At 36.1% G+C, this 22,249-nt stretch overlaps 1 protein-coding gene and 1 non-coding gene across 2 annotated transcripts; both read left to right on the plus strand.

The window, feature by feature from the left end:
- Positions 1-8,329: 8,329 nt before the first annotated feature.
- LOC112749805 (cyanidin 3-O-galactoside 2''-O-xylosyltransferase FGGT1) lies at positions 8,330-10,124 on the plus strand. Its single transcript, XM_025798201.2, has one exon. The coding sequence runs from the start codon at positions 8,554-8,556 to the stop codon at positions 9,952-9,954; it is 1,401 nt and encodes a 466-aa protein (XP_025653986.1). The 5' UTR covers positions 8,330-8,553; the 3' UTR covers positions 9,955-10,124.
- Positions 10,125-21,408: 11,284 nt separating this feature from the next.
- Positions 21,409-21,515, plus strand: LOC112752799 (small nucleolar RNA R71). The gene has a single exon (XR_003177214.1). It is a non-coding gene; the product is annotated as a small nucleolar RNA R71 (small nucleolar RNA).
- The last annotated feature ends 734 nt before the right edge of the window (positions 21,516-22,249 follow it).

The following is a 22,249-nucleotide window of genomic DNA, read 5'->3' on the forward strand; positions in this document are numbered from 1 at the left end:
TCCAAGCAAAAATTACTAATCTAGATGTTGTAAAAGCCTCAGCTTAATTCAGCTGAGTATGGGGAAGTACACCCATTGACATTGGGTTTGGAACACATTTGCCCATAACTTTGATACAACACTCCTCTGTTTGACGCATAAGATGAGATGCCAACACCTTACCAGGAGTCACGACCGAACGAATTCTGAGGGTTCCCTTCTATGTTTCTACGCATCCCTGCTTGTCCACCTTGTTCTCCAGGGCCTCTTTGAGCATTAGAAAGATCCTGCAGGAGGAATATATTGATTGAAACCTGTATTATTCGATGATGTTTGTTGGTATCGGTTTCTTAGCTCGGCTCTTTGGTATCTATTCTCAGTTGCAGCAGGAGGTGCTTGTGCATGAGATTCAACCTTGTTACCGTCAGCGCGGAGACACCGAATCACTTGTGGTAATGTTTTGGTAATCAGAAGGACAAGCATTATTCCAGTCTCTGCTATTTTTCTCTGCAGCTTCAAACCCATATTTAGTAGAACTGTGCTTCCCATGTTCAATAGAATCACTAGAACTAGTTGTTAATTAAAAGCCATCTCCAAAGCATCTTGAAATTTTCGTGGAGCACCACCACCTTTTTTAGGCTCATATTTGGCATGTCTAACAATCATAAATACATTTTTTTGCCACACTTGGTCCACTTTCCACAACAGTGACATCTTCTATCTGCAAAGATCGTTATGATTTATGAATATAGAATGGAAGGACAAAAAAATAGGAGAGAAATATACATAGTATCTTGTAAAAAAATAATTCAGATTGGAAGTCCCAGCATCATATCAGAGCATTTAGACCGGATAACGCTCCTGTTGTTTCCTGCGTATCACTGCATATTGCCCTGCACTGTTTTAAATGGACAAATAAAAAGGTATCATAAATTTATTTTGTCACATCATCTTTTTTGTTTTGTGATAATATGAGTGCAATAAATATATCTAAAAATCTTATATTGCACTCTAGAACTAAACACATTGAAATTAGATATTATTTTATTAGAGAACATGTACAAAATGGTACTATTGACATTCGATTTGTGAAATTCGAAGAACAACTTGCTGATATTTTCACAAAATCTGTGTGTGAGGACAGATTCTGTTCATTAAGGAACAGCTTGGGAATGATAGATTTAAATGCTGTTGAGAAATTGTGAATTTTCTGATCCTGTTTGTTTTGTCTCGTAAAAAATCAGGAGACAAAATTAAAGACGTAATGAACTGACATTGATACAGGAGGAGATTCACTCTGATATTAATGATCATGGGCCCAACCAAATCTTCCTTGACCATCCATAACTCTAGCCCGTTTTTGTCCTTTTTGAGTTCCTCAAATTTTTAATCATACTTTTGGGAAGTTGTCATATCAAATCTTATAGGAAAGAGTTGTTGTCACATCAAAATCTTTTTCCTTCCCTCATCCCTTGATTCTAGGAGCTAACCTCTCAACTTTTAATTTTAAAAATTCTTTCCTTGGATAACCGCGCCACTTAATGCCCATTACTCACTTAATCTTCTCTCTCCACTCAGCATTAAATGTCCTCATAACCTCCCACCTCTCTCCACTCACTTCGGCCTCTCTTCATCTTCCCTCTCCATTCTCCATTTTTCATAACATGAAAAAGAAGGTTGCACTAAAGAGAAGTAGCCAAACCCTCTCACAAAAAATTCTCCATTATCTTCTACCCCTCAAACACATACCCACATCCACATACACTCTACGTCCTCCTCATCCCCTTCCTCCTACTCAACCGAAACTATGAGAAGAAAGGTTATTGCCCAGAGAACTTCATCTCAAAAGAAGATTGGAAAGGATAAAGAACCAATTGTGGAAGAAGAAGAGGAGTCTCAATCATCCCTGCGTCATTCACCACCAAAGAAAGCAACCCCTCATGCTTCTGGCCGTAGCTCTCAGCGTACCAAAGGCTACGTGCTTCGTAACACCAGGAAATCACCAAATCTGGAATCACTTGATTTCAAGAATAAATTCAACAAAGGTCACTCACACTTTGATCCATGTAGATTTAATTCATGTGCTTCATATGAGTTTCATAATAAAGTCCTGAAGAAGCGTCACTTATGTGCATCCCACATAGCGAACTTGGAATCCCTTGCTGCAAAAGGAATCAACTTGGTCACTCTCTTTGAAAATCTGAAATGGACTCCCTTGTTCACCATTCAGAAACCTGTGTACCCTGCCTTGGTTCGCGAGTTCTATGCGAACATGAGGTTTATTGATGGCACAATCCATTCGTATGTCAAGCGGGTTCACATGTCTCTGAACAGAGAAACAATCAGTGCTGCCTTGGGATATGTTGATGAAGGCGCAGCTGCTTATATGACCGAAAAATGGGACTCGCAAGTGGGGGTCACGTACCAGATTGCCTTGAATCAAACTTGTGAAAACTTCTCTGCTTTGGATGGCACAATTCTGACTCACAAGGCTCTTGGTCCTGAAAGAGCACTTCTTTACAGAATCATCACTCACATTCTGATGCCTCAGAGCGGTTCATACCACAGAATAACTGTTTCTAATACTTTAGTGCTTTTTGCTATTATTACTTCATCTCCTATCTCTTTTGCATATCTCATGGTGAGACACATGTAGGAGTGTGTTAGAAGTAACAAAAAGGCTAATCTTCCCTATGAAATCTTTCTTACATGCATCTTTGAATATTTTAATATTGATCTAACAAATAAGGATGTAGAAAATAAAGTTTTCACAATTAAGGGAGGAGGAGTTTCGGGTTCTATGAAAGGCAACAAAGGAAAACGCTCTGTGCCAACTGCATATTCTGATAGTGATCTTGAAAGCCGCCCAGCCGAGACAGCAAAGGTTGCAGAATCCATCAAGGAGGTCCTCACTAAGTTCTCTAATATGTCAAAATTGATGGTGCAATCCTACAAGACTGCTCGAAAGCAAGCATATGAAAATGAAAAAGCATGGACCAAATGTAAAGAAAGAGTAAATATGATGCTTCAGAATCTTGAAAAAAAAATGGGGGCTGCTGATGAGGATGATGCATCTGGCTCTGAGTATAACTTGTCTGATGATTGATCTATTTGTCTCTTGTTGAATTCTGGTTCTGTTTGGATTATTTTGGTATTTTGTAGGCTGTTGGATACTCTAGACCATTGTTGTTTTGTTAAAACCTTGGATATTCTGGTTCTGGTTCTGTTTTATTACACACCATTGTCATTTGTTCTTTGCAGGTTCCCCATTGATGACAAAAGGAGGAGGAAAAGTTGAAAAAAATTGAAAAAAACAGGGGCCGAAATCATTTTTTATTCATGATCACCCCTGAGCATAAACTCTATGTTCCAATGATTATGATCTATTTTTTTGAAATGTTTGCTGTATTTGGAACTTAGTTATGTTTTGATAATTCCCCTGTGCTCTGATATGTTGAATGAATAATTTTGTTTGATTGACAAATTTTTTTGCTATGTTAAATGATAATTTTTTGTGCTCTGATATGTTTTTCTTGCTATAAACTGATAATTTTTGCTCTAATATGATGGCTGGAAAATATTGTTTATTTAATCAAATGATTTGGTAGCAAATTTTTGGGAATTATCAAATGTGTTTTTGGTTGTTATGTACTTTGTACTCAAGCATTTTGTTATTGAGTAGAAAATCATTTATATGATAACAAATTAGTTTTGCTTATCACTTCACTTCTGCTCATAAATCAAGCTGTTCAACATAATTTAAATATTTTATATGTTGAATACATAGTTGCCTTAAGCTTGATTTTAATAGTTACAGGTAAAGTTTCCCTTGGTAAAATGGCATATATTTAGGGGGAGCTAGGTAACATTTGAAAAGGGGGAGGAACCCTAATCCTAAAAAAGAGTACTTTTTAATCTTTACTCTTTCCATTTCAATTTTTAATAATGTTTGTCATCAAGGGGGAGATTGATGAGTTTGGAAAACTCCAAATTAAATTGATGATAATCGAACATTATTAATATAATTAATTACAAAATTATTGATTTGAGCTTTAATTTCATATTTGCTAATTAATAATTTTGATTATTTGCAAATTTTGTTTTGGGCCAAAAAGAAAGAAAAATTAGCAAGCCCAATGTGAATCTAATATTCAGCCTTGGTTCAAAAATGTTTAAGGTGTTATGGCTGAATCAATATTCTATTAATTGGGCCAGAATGAATGCAAACAAGCCCAAAATAAAGTCTTGGTACAAGACCAAATATGCTTGGTCCGAAAATTGAAAGAAAAGAAAGCAAAGATTGCAATGCTTACAACGGATACCCACTTTCATTATACGGTGGATTTCAAAATTCATTTAACTTGTATTAATTGCCTTGGTAACATGAAAGAGAAAAAGCAAAGTGATTTGATGGCATTAATTGAAGTTTACACGTTACTAGGCAAAAGCATGGGAAGTTGGTTTTAGTTGATTTTATTTTATAACACTCATTACTTCCATAGCTTTGCTTTTCTTTCTACTCTCTCTTCTCTCTCTTCAGAATTCGATCACATCCATCAAGAAAGATGGAAGCACAAACAAGCCATCAGAAGAAAGAAGAAGAAGCTAGGAGCAAGCATGAAGCCATTGTGATGATGGCATCAAGAAAAAGAAAATATGAAGTATGTTGTAGTTGAGATCTTTACCACAAAAGGAAAAATGTGGTGAAGTAATCTCAAGCTCTCCATATTCAAAAATAGAAGAGATCAACTTCGGTCAGAGGAAGAAGATCCCTTGAAAGCATGGCTTGTCTCTACTTTTGATCAACCACCACAGGAGGTAGCTACTGTAACTACGTGGAGGAGGAGGTAGAAGATTAGAGCAGGAGGAGCTGTCAAGCATCAAGGACGCATCAAGGGCTAGGAATCCGTCTTGGGGAGCAAGTCAAGATGGAAGGCCCGGATTGATGAAGCTTGGTGTGAAGGGAAGACACAGAGGTAATTGCATGTTGGGTTTTACATTCGATTTCCTCTCCTCTCTCTCTGGCCGAACCGATTTTTGGGTTGAAGAAGAAGAAGATTAGCTTGGTCCAACAGTTTCAACCGTGGAGGCTTCCCCTTCTATAAATAAGGGAGAACAGCTAGGGCTTAAAGCAAGGAAAAGAGTGAAAGCACAGAGTTCTCTTAGCTACTCAAACTAATAGAAGTTCTTCTCCTTCAATGTGTTTCAAGTTGTATTTTTCTGTTTAGTTTTGTCTGTCTTGAGTCTCATGAAAAAAGACAAACAGTGAGATTTGTATGAAAAAGCCATAGAGCGAAAAAAGGCAGAGTATACAAAATTAAAAAAAAAAGTCATAGATGTCCTTAGAGGTCCTTTGTACATATGTGTTGTGTTTCATGATTCTGTGGGAATCCCCTTACAAGTTGGGTTAGCACTTAGCAGTTGAAAGCTTGGTGGGTTACCAAGTCAAGTTCATGATTGGGTTAGATTCTGGACTTGTCCCAGATAGGAAGGGTAGTTCCTAGGGAGAATTGGTGTATGTAATCATGGTGATTATACTGAAATTCCATCATTGTTTGTGATGGAGACTGGATGTAGGCTGCATTGCACTTAGCAGCTGAACCATGATACATCTTGGTGTGATTCTCTCTCTCTCTTCTACTTCATTTCTGATTCTGCTGCGTAGGAGACAAAACTAAAAAAATATCTCTTGGCTGGTTACGAGACAAAAAGAAAAAGTCTCTTGACTAGGCACGAGACAAAAACAAGAAATATCTCCTCAAGTGTTCTAAAAGACAGCAAGTGTTACTAAGCGAAAAAGGGGCTAAGATTCAACCCCCCTTCTCTTAGCCACTGATAACCATCACTCCATCAGTAGATAATGAAAATACTAAACAATGTGAACAATGAATATATTGGATGTTCAATTCAATAGGTATACAGATGCTTATCCTAATATTAAGATTTAGTTGGATAATTTGGAGGTGTAGTGTGTTTTTACTTTATTGGACCAATTTTAAAACTCGTTCACATTATTCACAAAAATCATTGTTTACCTAGCAAAGTTCATAAAAAAATATGTAAAATTTTGTTAGGAACTTAAGATAATAAAATGATTACATTTTAATAACAAAGTATTTTATCATAAAGATTAAATGAAGTAAAAATAATATATACTTTTAGCATTGATGATTGTAGATTTGTAGTTTCTTTTTCTCTCTGTAATAATAATTTAAATTCTTAACTTTGTTTCGCTAATTCTTAATTGAAAAATATTATTTATAAATGAGTATATATAGAAATGAATGATCGAATTAGCAAACATAAGAGAAATGAACAATGTTGATTGGTAACAATCTAAGCCAATGATTTTATTAAGGGTACGAATAGTACTATTACCGATTATTTGGTAAAAATTAGAAATCTAGTTGACTCACTTTTTGCAATTGGTTATGAGTTACAAGAAATTGATCATATTTAAGCAATTATTGATGAATTGCCTGAAAATTACAGTGGTTATATCACATTTGTTATGTTTTGAATGGGTACTTTTTTCGGTTAGTGAAGCAGAATCTTTCCATTTTACTAATGATGCCTCAAATTTGCTGTTCTCCTCACAAAGCAACTCAGATTCAGATAAACTATTTGTAGGTAATGGTAAAGGCATCTCTTTTCAAAATCAAGGCTTCTCTATTTTAGCTGATAAAAATAATCTTGTTTCTTTTAAATTGTCGAATCTTTTACATGTGCCTGAAATAATTCAAAATCAAGGCTTCTCTATTTTTCTTGTAATTCCAAAGCTATATACAATTGTGATCAGCATGTGTGTTTCAAGATTTGCCGAAGATAACCCTGTCTTTTTTTAGTTTTGGCCTAAACACTGTATTGTTTGTGATCAAGATTCCAGGGACATTCTGCTATAAGGCAAATCTAACAATGAAATTTATGTCTTTGATTAACTTACTATTCCAAAATCTGTTTCTACTAAAAATGATGATAAGAAATGTTTGTTGTTTTCTGTAAATTCTAATAATTGTAATTCTTCATTTTCTTTTGTGAATTATAATACTTGTGCACAACAAAATGACAATAAACTATTTTAGCGGCCTCTTGTAATAAAGACCAAATTGTGAAATGCAATAATAGCAATTCTGACAAGAACATTACTTCTTTAATTTCTTACAAATCTAACTTGAATTCTCTTAATTCCAAATGTATTTATAATTGTGTTCAATTTGTGAATTTAACTGATAAGCACCCATTATGTCTTAATTCTGATTCTGCTATTTCTAAATACAATCATATTACTCCATCATGTTTAGAATCTGACTCTAGTCCTCATTCTTTAAATCATTGCAAATCCAAATTTAATTCTCGTAATTCCAAAGCTATATACAATTGTGATCAGCATGTGAATTTCAATAATAATAATAATAATAACTCATTATGTCTTGTGTCTAAATGTGTTACTACTAGTCTAACTCTTTACAAGTCTGATTCTGGTTTACTTAATATTGATTATTCATCTAAATATGCCTTATTATCTAATAAACAAAATTATAACCCAATTGAACTATGGCATAAAAGACTTGGTCACAAAGCTGTACGTAATGTTATAAGAGTTCTTAATGCATGTGGGAAGTCTGAATATGCCAAAGCTATACTTTTGAACTTGTGTGAATCATGTTCTATATCTAAAATACATGCTATCCTTTCTTGGTCAAATTATGTTTATACATCACCATTAGAACTTTTTTTAATATTTGGGGACCCTCTCCCAACTCCCATCACTTCAAGGTCTGAGTATAGATATATATTTTAGGAAACATTTCAAGTGCATTCGGAGAGTACCGGTGCACCACCGTTAATTTCAATTAATATATATTATATATTTTTTTATAATTTAGATTAATGGTTAAAACAATTGGAACATCAGTACTCTTGATGCACTTAAAATATTTCCTATATTTTATTAGCTTTATTGATGCAAGAGAGTGTTAAGAGTCAACAAGTTTTGTGATTTATAGTCATTAATTAATTATTCTTAATGTTTTTAATGGTATGAAATTACATCTGATGGTATAAAATTACTTATTTTTTTGCTGGTCAAATGCTGACCAAATTTTAATAAAAATATTGACGCTTAGACTTTCTCTTTACAAAATATACATGTATGTAATGTTCGCGCCAATTTTTTTACCTTCAAAAAAATTTAATCTGATAATAATTTTTTTATCCGACAAATTTATTGTCATATTCACCAAAAAATTTATTGATAAACCTGCCACATATACTAATTATAATAATAAATTTAACGGTATTTAATATTTTTTTGTAATGAAATAAAATAAAATGTCTAACAAAATTAATCATTAGAAGTGACAAGGTCATTTTTCAATTAATAAAAGACAAGTTATTATTTTGAGCAATTGCTAAGGTTGGGGTGGAATTTTTTCATTTTACTCAACTTTTAAATATCATACACATTTGGACACATCACCTAATATTTTGGGAGAAAGTTGAAGCACCTCGAAACTCAAAAACCAAATTTGGTTTTATATACTTCTCTGCAATCCACACACAGCACACACGTCAATGGCAGCCATGGAAGAAGCATCTCCTCCTCCTCCAATACACATAGCCATATTTCCATGGTTTGCCATGGGACACTACACCCCATTGCTTCACTTCTCAAACAAACTTGCAAAGAGAGGCCACAGAATCTCCTTCTTCGTCCCGAGAACAACAATCTCAAAGCTTCAACACCTAAACCTTCACCCACACCTCATCACCTTCATCCCCATCACTGTTCCTCACGTCCATGGCCTTCCTCGTGAAGCTGAAACTACTTCTGACGTCCCCTTCTCTCTTTTTCCTCTGATCGCCACAGCCATGGATCAAACAGAGAACGACATCGAGCTTCTCCTTCAAGAGCTAAACCCGAAGATCGTGTTCTTCGATTTCCAACACTGGCTACCCAACATAACTCGAAAACTCGGCATCAAATCCATGCAATACTGGATCCTCTATCCGTTTGCAATGGCCTACTTTGATAAAGGACCAAGACAGAGACAGAGTCAAGGGAATGATTTAACGGAATCTGATCTCATGAAACCTCCACCAGGGTTTCCCGATTCATCGGTGAAGCTTCATGCACACGAGCTTCGCTTCGTAGCTTCCACAATGAAATGGGAATTCGGAAGCGGTGTTCCGATATATGATCGGTTCAGAATTGGAAGAGAGTTAGCAGATGCAATTGGGTTCAAAGGTTGCAGAGAAATCGATGGTCCGTACACTGATTTCTTGGAGAATTTTTACAAGAAGCCATGCTTGCTTTCGGGGCCTCTCTTGCCAGAGCCATCAAACATTGCTTTAGAAGAGAAATGGAAATCATGGCTTGATCGATTCAAACCCGGTTCAGTGGTTTATTGTGCTTTTGGAAGCGAAACCCCTTTGCAACAAAGCCAGTTTCAAGAACTGTTGCTTGGTCTTGAACTAACCGGTTTTCCGTTTCTTGCAGCATCTAAGCCACCGGTTGGGTTTGATTCCATTGAAGAAGCATTACCAGAAGGATTTAAAGAAAGAGTTGAGGAAAGAGGAGTTGTGTACGGTGGATGGGTGCAGCAACAATTGGTTTTGGAGCACCCTTCTGTTGGGTGCTTCATAACACACTGTGGTTCAGCTTCCATAACGGAGGCTCTTGTGAACACGTGTCAGATTGTGCTGCTGCCACGTTTGGGAGCTGATCATGTTATGAATGCAAGAATGATGAGTATGGAGTTGAAGGTTGGAATTGAAATTGAGAAAGGTGAGGAAGATGGGTTGTTTACAAAAGAGAGTGTGTTCAAAGCTGTTAAGATTGTGATGGATGATGAGAGTGAAGTTGGAAGAGAGGTGAGAGAAAATCATAGCAAGGTTAAGAATTTCTTATTAAGCAAAGATTTTGAGACTTCTTGCCTTGATAGTTTTTGTCGCAAGCTTCAAGATATTTTGTGATTTTCTGTGTTTTTCTTCTAGTGGGAGCAATAAGTTGTGTGTAGAAGAAATGAAAAAAAAAAAAAAGAGTGAAAATGGGAAAAAAAAAAAGAGAAATGTTAGATAAACAATAACTATCTTGAATAATATGAATAATTATCAATCAAATAAAAATATATTATACCTCTAAATTATTCATTTAAATCTTAATATTAAAATAATCATTCGTACATCTAGTAAAATGAATATCTGATATATCTATTGTTCACATTATTTAGTATTTTCATTGTCTATCTATACTTTTTCAAAAAAATAAAAAAGACAACAAACAATAAAATTATAATTTTTTTTTTCTTTTGGTGGATTAAAAAAGTTATATTACCTATAAATAATTTTATAGTCATTATGATTGCGTTTACTTTTAAGAATAGAATAAAACAATACATTAAGAATAAGACATAAAAAATAAAAATATAAATGTTTTATTAAAATAAATATAAAATATATTAATTTAATATTTTTAAATATAATATTTTTATTTATCTTTTATTTACTAAATACAATTTTATGTTTCTATGTGTTCCGTCTTTATAAATAAATACAGTTTATATGATTAATAATATAAACAAATAAAAATTTAACTACACAAGCATATATTTTCTAGTTTTTATCGGATGTTACCCAGGACCAGGAGTGAAGCTAACATAAAATTTTGAAAGAGTTTAAAATTTAATTTTCTAATATAAGAAAATTAAAATAAAATATTTAAAAAAGATAAACCAAAATTTATTTTTAATTTATTAAAAAAATTAAAATTTAGGGAGTCATTGTCCCTTGGATATGAGAGGCAGACTCCGCCTCCGATGTCATCTATGTAGCCATAGTCCTCCTAGACACAGAACAATCGCCTGGGAGCAAATCTTGAAAACAGCTTCGGTGGTAATGGAAAAAATGTTGACAGCACTATTAATATAACCCCACCCTTTTTTTCTTATCTGTTTATTCCAATTCTCTATTTAAGTTATTTTCTTACATTATTGAAAAATTATATTTTTACCCTTAGATCTCCTAATTGGACCTAGTATTTGTACTCTATTCTTCTATATGAATGGAATTTGACCTTGATAAAAAAACAAAGCATACATTTTCTAGTTTCTATTTTTTAATGAAGGAAAGGAGTGAAAGAAAAGTTATTTATTAACGGTAGATTAGTTAAAATAATATTTAAAGGTGTTTGCTACGGTACGATGATAAATTCATACGTATCGATGCGTTTAAAATATAGACAAATAACAATAAGACATGTGGAATTTATTTTCCACGTCAGCATTTAATTTTTTCTTTTTTAAATATATAGTATATCACCACTTTTACTAAAACACCCTTTTAATTAAATAAAAAAAATATTTATTTAATTTTATAAAAAGACTTAAACATCCTTCCTTTATTTGATTAGACAAAAATACCCTTTTAAATTAATCAAATTTTAGAATTCAATTAATCCTAATTTTATAGTTTCAAATAATTGAAACAACAAAACAAAAATACATTAAAAAAACAAAAAATCAAAATTGTTTTTCATCTGTGTTAAACATATTAAAAAAACAAAAAACCAAAATTGTTCTTCATCTAGGTTCAGAAACCTTCTCGTTCACGCCTCTGAAGGTTTCAGTCTTCTTCATCTTCTTCTCTCCTCTTCCTATCCTCTCTCTCTCTGCTCCTCGATCTCTCTCATCTGTCTCTGCGTCGCACGCAAGACGCCATCGTTTTGCTGGGATGCCCTAGCCAATTACCCAACCCAGCAACCTTAACTCCACACAACGACTAAACGCGAACCCATCCCTTCCATCACCCTTGAGCTCCTCCTTCCTCTCTCCGTCATCGATCTCACTCCCTCACCTCCGTCCATCTCCCGCCGCAGTCGCCGAAAGGAGCTTCGAAGCCACCGTCGTTATCGTGCAGCTCTATTCCACCATCGTGCAGCTACTGTTTCAGCTTTGAAAGCACCGTCGCGCAGCTCGGTTCCATCGTCACCGGGCTTGCCTCCTTTTTTCATCGCGTAGCTCTGTTCCATCGTCGCCGGCGCTATCTCTGTTCCACTTGTCATCCCTTCGGTCGTGCCCTTGTCCCCCTCTTGCTCAGGATTTGCTCTGCTCTGTTCTAGGACTTCTAGCTTCTAGGTATTTTTTTTATAACAATTATTGAATAATTTCTGTTAGTTAATTTGTGAACTTGTTATGGGTTGAATAAGTATTAATTAATCTGTGAATCTTACTGTTTTTACTGTGAATTACTCCATTGTTAATGATTCTGATAATTCATCGAAGAAGACTGTGTTTGATGAGGATGAGGAAGATAAATACAAGGAAAGGAATCCGGAAAATAGTTTGAAGAGAAAAGAAAGTGGCGGTGGAAGAAAGTCAACCTTGGAAGAATTGATAAGGGAAGAGTAGAAGAAAAAGGAGAAAATCAACAGGAAGGACTATTGGTTGCGTGAGGGAATCATTGTTAAGGTTATGAGCAAGGCCTTGGCAGAGAAGGGGTACTACAAGCAAAAGGGTGTGGTGAGAAGAATATGCTTAAATACAGTTGCTCTTGCCTTCAAAAACAACACAACTCATTGACAATCTTAAGTGTCAAACACTTAAAAGCACATTCTTCTTTTAAACTTGGAAAGTTTCCCTTGCAGTTATTATTACATACATACTAGAAAAAAATGGGTTTTCATTTACCTGTTATTCAAAGGACATCATCATTCTCAGCTAGCCAAGCAACTTCAAAATCTGTGAAAGTCCCAAAGGGGCATCTAGCAGTGTATGTCTGAGAGAAACAGAAGCGGTTTGTGACCTCCGTTTCATACTTGAACCAACATTCAATCCAAGACTTGTTGAGCCAAGCTGAGGAAGAGTTTGGATATGATCATCCTATGGGAGGTCTAACAATTCCATGCAGTGAAGATGTCTTCCAACAAATCACTTCTCACTTGAATTGACGATGAATCGCATGCTGCAGGAGACTGACATAGATTAGTACACACATTTTGTACAATAGGTTACTTGTAAAGATTACACATTTTTTAAAGTAAATGAAAGAAGAATGACCATTACTATGACAAGTTCAAAGTGTTTCCTCTGTTTTTTGGTTTAATGACAAAGAAAGAATTCAACTACTCTAGTATTTCATTTTTTTTAAATATTTTATCTTATCTCTTCAAACAGAACCATATGCAGTATCTAGTAGTAACAATTCTGCCTGGTGTAAGATAAACCATACTTCATTGTTCATTTTTTCTCATAGGTTGCACTAATTCTCAAGTCTAAAAAATTATAAGATTTTAATATAGAAAAAAGGGATAGAATTATAGAAAACTTTAATTCATGGCACCAATGATACACAAGAAGCTGATTCTACCACCTGTCAATGCAAGTTTACACTAACAAAAGGTAAATTTCAACTGATACCATCTCCTTTATAGCTAAAAAAATTTTTAACATGGGATGTATGGCTTATTTATTTATATATGTATGTTCTCTTATTTTTTTATTGATGTTTTAGCAATGCCTTAACATTTTCAAAAAGCAAAGATCAGTCTTACATTTAACTGATTTAAGTTCTATTTTCATCCAAGGCCAACTACAATTTTACTCAATATATGGTTAACTTTTGGTTAAATTTTCTGAATCATCTCTTATTTATGCAGCAAATCAAAATTGGATTCAAGTTTGGATAATTAAATGTTTCCTTCACCTTTTTTTTCCTGCATTCTGAAATTATGAGCAATCTATGTGTTTAAAAATGAATGCAAATGGAGATGTTAAAGGTTAAGATATGAATTTACAGTTCTATAACACAGCCCTCTACAAAACTAGAATCACTATGAAAATTGAAGTTCGTGACACTCAATTATGGAATGTCTCCAGCTTGTGTTACTATTTATAATGACATGGAATGTCTCTTCCTTTCACTTCTAATATAAGAAAACTGTGAGTTCATAACAGATTTACAATTGTAGTTTCAACCGCCATTCAAAATTCTAATTTAAATGAAATGAATCATCAACTTCAGTGAATTTCTTCAAAATAATGATGAACTTAATTTTGAATTGCTGCATAAAGATATAAAAGATGATTCAGATTCAATAAAGCCAATAAAAAATAAATTAGTCAACAAATGAGATGCAATAACTTTCTTTCATTCATGTGCTATTTTTACACTTTCAAAGGAATGATACAAGGAAGAGACCAAAATGGACAATCTTCAAAATGAAAAGAAAGAGCTTTCTGTACAAAATTTGTCTCAACTAATCTATGTCAGTCTGTATGAGCACAATTTACTGCCCACTCAATTGACAAGTGAGGTTCAGGAATGCATCCTCGCTGCAAGGGATTGTGAGACTAATATGCTTAATGTTTAATGTTTGATTACTAAAAGTGCTTCTTTCACATCAGAAAAAGAAGAAAAAAAAACACACCTCATCATATTACAGCTAAGCATGTGAAGACGGAATAACATCAATTTCAGAGACTTGTTTAATGTTTGATTACTAAAAGTGCTTCTTAAATAATCTAAAATTGTAGGAAGATTAAGTAATATAAATATACAATAGTTTATATGAATAGCTGAATAACGTGAAGATTAATACATATATACACCGTACCATACAAGGAGTTACAGAAGCGTTAAGACTTAAGAGTTGAGACTATGTTACTCTTACTCTTAAGGTATGTTGTACAAGAAAAGTGATTTCTTGCACACTTGCTTTTCTGATGTACAAAAACTCAAAGTATTTCTTTATTTTCCTATAACTTTAAGCAATCAATTTCTGGGAAGCAGCCAGTTCAACTGTTAAGATGAAAAATGATTTGCCAGCTTCCCTCAGATACCGCACGTCTCCATTCATCAGCTTCAGCAACTTTCTGCTGATGAGCAGACTAATACCCTCCTCGAATTCTTGTCCCTCTCGTCCGAACATTTGGTTCAGTAATGTTTGCGGAACACCAACACCATCATGTGTTATGCTGCAAAGATATAGAATCGCAAAGATTACCAAGAAATGGCTACAGTCATGTCATCATTTGCCAACTACCAATTTAGAACTGAGAAGATCACAATATGGAACATATTTTTTGACCCTTTCTCTTCTTTTTCTTCTGCTTTGGAGGCTGGAGAACTACTTTGATGGCCGCATAAAAAACAGCCTTCACATTCTGTATTCAAAGGCAGATATGGTTAGGTACGTGATATTATCTAACCTTTGGAACTTTTATAGATGCAGAGAACATATATGTACCTGCTGTGTTTTTTTGAACTACATTCAATGTAAACTAGAGTACCAATAAGTTTTCTCAATTTCTCACACTTCAACAAAGAGAGAAAATTAGATCACTAATGTATAAAGTAAGCATATGGTCTCTCTTATGAACACCAACTGAAGGCTAAAAGGCAATGAAATAAGACACAAAGCGATAGCAATAGATATTGGTAATGGAAGCAATGAAAGCTAGGAAGTACCTGCACTGTGGTGATAAGCGCTGCACCAGGATGATCTTGAAAAAACTGCTTATCATCCCGAAGATCTACACAAGTCGCATATTGGTTGTCAAGAAATGGCCAAGTTAGTTAATAATAACATCTTTACAATGAAAGCATTAAATACATATAATTAAGTTAGCACTATATATGAGAGAAGACAAATTCCAAAAGAAACTATATGAAAAATTGAGACCAGAGACAAAATTTTCAGAATAGAAATTCTATTTTTGTTATTGACTATCAGAAATGGAAATTCTAACGAGTCAATAAGAAAAGAACTTATGGAAACACCAGCTCCACCCCGGCAAATTACTCATGTTAGGTAGTAGCAATCTTCTGTCACTTTAAACTTCCTAATACTTGGTGCGCAGAAATTGTGATTACACTTTAATTATGTAAAATTCATCACTCTTTCTTTCCCTGGTAATGGCGCCACAAACATGATGCCAGTACCATGGTTCACAACTTCGCACAACTAACCAGCAAGTGCACTGGGTCGTCCAAGTAATACCTTACGTGAGTAAGGGTCGAATCCCACGGAGATTGTTGGTATGAAGCAAGCTATGGTCACCTTGCAAATCTCAGTCAGGTAGGGTTAAATGTGATTGGATTAGATAATTAAAAGATAAATAATAAAGGATAGAAATACTTATGTAATTCATTGGTGAGAATTTCAGATAAGCGAATAGAGATGCTTCCGTTCCTCTGAACCTCTGCTTTCCTGCTATCTTCATCCAATCAGTCTTACTCCTTTCCATGGCTGGCTTTATGTGATACATCACCATTGTCAATGGCTACTTTCGGTCTTCTCTCGGGAAAATGATCCAAATGCCCTGTCACGGCACGGCTAATCGTCTGGAGGCATCACCCTTGTCAATGGTATCATCCTATCCTCTCAGTGAAAATGGTCAACGCACCCTGTCACGGCACGGCTATTCATCTGTCGGTTCTCGATCATGCTGGAATAGGATTTACTATCCTTTTGCGTCTGTCACTACGCCCAGCAATCGCGAGTTTGAAGCTCGTCACAGTCATTCAATCATTGAATCCTTCTCGGAATACCACAGACAAGGTTTAGACTTTTCGGATTCTCTTGAATGCCGCCATCATTCTAGCTTACACCACGAAGATTCCGATTAAGAGATCTAAGAGATACTCATTCAATCTAATGTAGAACAGAGGTGGTTGTCAGGAACGCGTTCATAGGGAATGATGATGATTGTCACTTTCATCACATTCAGGTTGAAGTGCGAATGAATATCTTAGAAGCGAAATAAGATGAATTGAATAGAAAACAGTAGTACTTTGCATTAATCTTTGAGGAACAGCAGAGCTCCACACCTTAATCTATGGAGTGTAGAAACTCTACCGTTAAAATTACATAAGTAAAAGGTCCAGGCATGGCCGAGATGGCCAGCCCCTCTGATCTAAGAACTAGGCGTCCAAAGATGCCTAATACAATAGTAAAAGGTCCTATTTATAATAAACTAGCTACTAGGGTTTACAAAAGTAAGTAATTGTTGCATAAATCCACTTTCGGGGCCCACTTGGTGTGTGCTTGGGCTGAGCTTTAACTTTCCACGTGCAGAGGCCATTTGTGGAGTTGAACGCCAGGTTGTGATCCATTTCTGGCGTTCAACTCTGGTTTTTGATCCCTTTCTGGTGCTGAAATCCAGAATTGGGCAGAGAGCTGGCGTTGAACGCCAGTTTACGTCGTCTAAACTTGGAAAAAGTATGGACTATTATACATTGCTGGAAAGCCCTGGATGTCTACTTTCCAACGCAATTGGAAGCGCGCCATTTCGAGTTTTGTAGCTCCAGAAAATCCACTTTGAGTTCAGGGAGGTCAGAATCCAACAGCATCAGCAGTCCTTCTTCACCTCTGAATCTGATTTTTGCTCAAGTCCCTCAATTTCAGCCAGAAAATACCTGAAATCACAGAAAAACACACAAACTCATAGTAAAGTCCAGAAATGTGAATTTAACATATAAACTAATGAAAACATCCCTATAAGTAACTAGATCCTACTAAAAACATACTAAAAACAATGTCAAAAAGCGTATAAATTATCCGCTCATCACAACACCAAACTTAAATTGTTGCTTGTCCCCAAGCAACGGAAAATAAAATAGGATAAAAAGAAGAGAATATACTATAAATTCCAAACTATTAATGAAATATAGCTCCAATTAAATGAGCGGGACTTATAGCTTTTTGCCTCTTGAATAGTTTTGGCATCTCACTCTATCCATTGAAATTCAGAATGATTGGCATCTATAGGAACTCAGAGTTCAGATAGTGTTATTGACTTTCCTAGTTCAGTATGATGATTCTTGAACACAGCTTCTCTATGAGTCTTGGCCGTGGCCCTAAGCACTTTGTTTTCCAGTATTACCACCGGATACATAAATGCCACAGACACATAATTGGGTGAACCTTTTCAGATTGTGACTCAGCTTTGCTAAAGTCCCCAATTAGAGGTGTCCAGGGTTCTTAAGCGCACTCTTTTTTTTTTTTTTTTTTTGCTTTGGACCTTGACTTTAACCGCTCAGTCTCAAGTTTTCACTTGACACCTACACGCCACAAGCACATGGTTAGGGACAGCTTGGTTTAGCCGCTTAGACCAGGATTTTATTCCTTTAGGCCCTCCTATCCACTGATGCTCAAAGCCTTGGGATCCTTTTTATTTCCCTTTCCTTTTGGTTTTAAGGGTTATTGGCTTTTTGCTCTTGCCTCTTGGTTTTAAGAGCTTTTGGCTTTTTCTGCTTGCTTTTTCTTTTTCTTTTTATATTTTTTTTCGCCTATTTTTTTTTCTGCAAGCTTTGCTCTTTGCTGCTTTTTCTTGCTTCAAGAATCATTTTTATGATTTTTCAGATTATCAAATAACATGTCTCCTAGTCATCATTCTTTCAAGAGCCAACATATTTAACATTCTTAAACAACAACTTCAAAAGACATATGCACTGTTCAAGCATTCATTCAGAAAACAAGAAGCATTGTCACCACATCAATATAATTAAACTAAGTTCAAGGATAAATTCGAAACTCATGTACTTCTTGTTCTTTTGAATTAAAACATTTTTCATTTAAGAGAGGTGATGGATTCATAGGACATTTATAACTTTAAGACATAGTTACTACTACTAATGATCATGTAATGAAGACACACACATAGATAAGCACATAACATAGAAAACGAAAAACAGAAGAAATAAGAACAAGGAATGAATACACCTTAGTGATGGGTGCGTTTCCTTCTTGAGGAACCAATGATGTCCTTGAGCTCTTCTATATCTCTTCCTTGTCTTTGTTGCTCCTCCTTCATTGCTTTTTTGATCTTATCTTATTTCATGAAGGATGATGGAGTGCTCTTGATGTTCCACCCTTAGTTGTCCCATGTTGGAACTTAATTCTCCTAGGGAGGTGTTGATTTGCTCCCAATATTTATGTGGAGGGAAGTGCATCCCCTGAGGTATCTCGGGGATCTCTTGATTTGCAGCCACATGTTCTACCACTGAGCTATAAACCCTTGAGATGAATCTTTCCATCTCCCATGACTCGGAGGTGGAAGCCTTTGTCTTCCCTTCCCCTCTTTTAAAGGTTTAGGTGCCATCAATGGTAATGGAAAAACAAAAAGCTTATGGAGGAGATGGAGGGATGTGTGTATGGATGTGAGTGGTGAATGAAAAACAGAAGGGATGGTCCTGAATGGAGAGAGAGAGGGTGAGGTGGGTGGGGATCCTGTGGGATTCATAGATCCTGAGATGATCCTGTGGTGTCCACAGATCTTGAGGTGATCCTGTGGTGTCCACAGATCCGGAGGTGTCAAGGATTTACATCCCTGCACCCATTAGGCATGTAAAATGCCCTTGCACACAACTCTGGGCGTTCAGCGCCAGGTTGGTGCCCATTTTGGGTGTTCAACACCTATTTGTTGCCATTTCTGGCGTTGAACGCCAGAACCATGCTTGTTCTGGGCGTTCAGCGCCAGGATGCTGCCCATTTTGGGCGTTCAGCGCCAGAACCATGCTCTGTTCTGGCGTTGAACGCCAGGCAGATGCTTCCTCCAGGGTGTGATTTTTCTTCTGCTGTTTTTGATTCTGTTTTCAATTTTTATATTTATTTTGTGACTCCACATGATCATGAACCTATAAAGACATATAACTAAGAAAAATATAGTTAGATAAAAATTGGGTTGCCTCCCAACAAGCGCTTCTTTAATGTCAATAGCTTGACAGTGGGCTCTCATGGAGCCTCACAGATGTTCAGAGCATTGTTGAAACTCCCCAACACCAAACTTAGAGTTTGGATATGGGAGTTCAACACCAAACTTAGAGTTTGGTTGTGGCCTCCCAACACCAAACTTAGAGTTTAACTGTGGGGGCTTTGGTTGACTCTGCTTTGAGAGAAGCTTTTCATGCTTCCTCTCCATGGATGCAGAGAGAGATCCTTGAGTTGTAAACACAAGGTTGTCCTCATTTAATTGAAGGATCAATTCTCCTCTGTCCACATCAATCACAGCTCTTGCTGTGGCTAGGAAAGGCCTTCCTAGGATGATGGATTCATCCTCTTCCTTTCCAGTATCTAGGACTATGAAATCAGCAGGGATGTAAAGGCCTTCAACCTTTACTAACACGTCCTCTACTTGTCCATAAGCCTGTTTTCTTGAATTGTCTGCCATCTCTAGTGAGATTTTAGCAGCTTGCACCCCATAGATTCCCAGTTTCTCTATTACAAAGAGGGGCATGAGGTTTATCCCTGAACCAAGGTCACACAGAGCCTTAAAGATCATGGTGCCTATGGTACAAGGTATTATGAACTTTCCAGGATCCTGTCTCTTCTGAGGCAATGTCAGTTGATCCAGATCACTTAGTTCATTGATGAACAAGGGAGGTTCAACTTCCCAAGTATCAATGCCAAATAATTTGGTATTTAGCTTCATGATTGCACCAAGAAACTTGGCAGTTTGCTCTTCAGTAACATCCTCATTCTCTTCAGAAGAGGAATACTCATCAGAGCTCATGAATGGCATAAGGAGGTTTAATGGAATCTCTATGGTCTCCAGATGAGTCTCATATTCCTTAGGTTCCTCAGAGGGAAACTCCTTATTGATCACTGGACGTCCCAGGAAGTCTTCCCCCTTGGGATTCACGTCCTTCTCTCCCTCTTTGGGTTCGGCCATTTTGCTTATGTCAATGGCCTTGCACTCTCCTTTTGGATTTTCTTCTGTATTGCTTGGGAGAGTACTAGGAGGGATATCAGTGATCCTTTTACTCAGCTGGCCTACTTGTGCTTCCAAATTTCTAATGGAAGATCTTGTTTCATTCATGAAACTCACAGTGGCCTTAGATAGATCAGAGACTAAATTTGCTAAGCTAGATGGATTCTGCTCAGAATTCTCTGTCTGTTGCTGAGTGGATGATGGAAAAGGCTTGCTATTGCTAAACCTGTTTCTTCCACCATTATTAAAGCCTTGTTGAGGCTTTTGATCCTTCCATGAGAAATTTGGATGATTTCTCCATGATGGGTTATAGGTGTTTCCATATGGTTCACCCATGTAATTTACCTCTGCTATTGCAGGGTTCTCAGATTCATAAGCTTCTTCTTCAAGAGAAGCCTCTTGAGTACTGTTGGATGCAGCTTGCATTCCATTCAGACTCTGAGAAATCATATTGACTTGCTGAGTCAATATTTTGTTCTGAGCCAATATGGCATTCAGAGTATCAACTTCAAGAACTCCCTTCTTCATAGGCGTCCCATTACTCACAGGATTCCTCTCAGAAGTGTACATGAACTGGTTATTAGCAACCATGTCAATGAGTTCTTGAGCTTCTGCAGGCATTTTCTTTAGGTGAATGGATCCACCTGCAGAGGTATCCAATGACATCTTAGATAACTCAGACAGACCATCATAGAATATATCCAGGATGTTCCATTCTGAAAGGATGTCAGAAGGACACTTTTTGGTCAACTGCTTGTATCTTTTCCAAGCTTCATAGAGGGATTCACCATCTTTTTGTTTGAAGGTTTGAACATCCACTCTAAGCTTGCTCAGCTTTTGAGGAGGAAAGAACTTGGCTAAGAAGGCCGTAACCAGCTTATCCCAAGAGTTCAGGCTATCTTTAGGTTGAGAGTCCAACCATATTCTAGCTCTGTCTCTTACAGCAAATGGGAAAAGCATGAGCCTGTAGACTTCAGGATCTACTCCATTAGTCTTAACAGTGTCACAGATCTGCAAGAATTCAGTTAAGAACTGAAAAGGATCTTCAGATGGAAGTCCATGAAACTTGCAGTTCTGCTGCATCAGAGAAACTAATTGAGGTTTTAGCTCAAAATTGTTTGCTCCAATGGTAGGGATGGAGATGCTTCTTCCATGTAAATTGGAATTAGGTGCAGTAAAGTCACCAAACATTCTCCTTGCATTATTATTATTTTCAGCTGCCATCTCCTTTTCCTGTTTGATAATTTCTGACAGGTGCTTGCTGGTTTGTTGTAATTCAGCTTCTCTTAGTTTTCTCTTCAGAGTCCTTTCAGGTTCTGGATCTGCTTCAACAAGAATATTCTTGTCCTTGCTCCTGCTCATATGACAAAGAAGAGGGCACAAAAAAAAAAATAATAATAGAGATCCTTTTTTTTTGTGTGTGAGTGAGGGAGAGATGTTAGTAGATGAATAAACAAATAGAAGGAGATGAGAGAGAAGAGAATTTTCGAAAATTATTTTTGAAAAAAAGAGTTAGTGATTTTCGAAAATAGTTTTTCAAAAAGGTTAGTAATTTTCGAAAA

The sequence above is a fragment of the Arachis hypogaea genome, chromosome 15, assembly GCF_003086295.3.
Source record: "Arachis hypogaea cultivar Tifrunner chromosome 15, arahy.Tifrunner.gnm2.J5K5, whole genome shotgun sequence".
Classification (NCBI taxonomy): domain Eukaryota; kingdom Viridiplantae; phylum Streptophyta; class Magnoliopsida; order Fabales; family Fabaceae; genus Arachis; species Arachis hypogaea.

Coding starts and splice junctions, on each gene's coding strand:
- LOC112749805 (XM_025798201.2), top strand. CDS start 8,554: ATGGCAGCCATGGAAGAAGCATCTCCTCCTCCTCCAATACACATAGCC.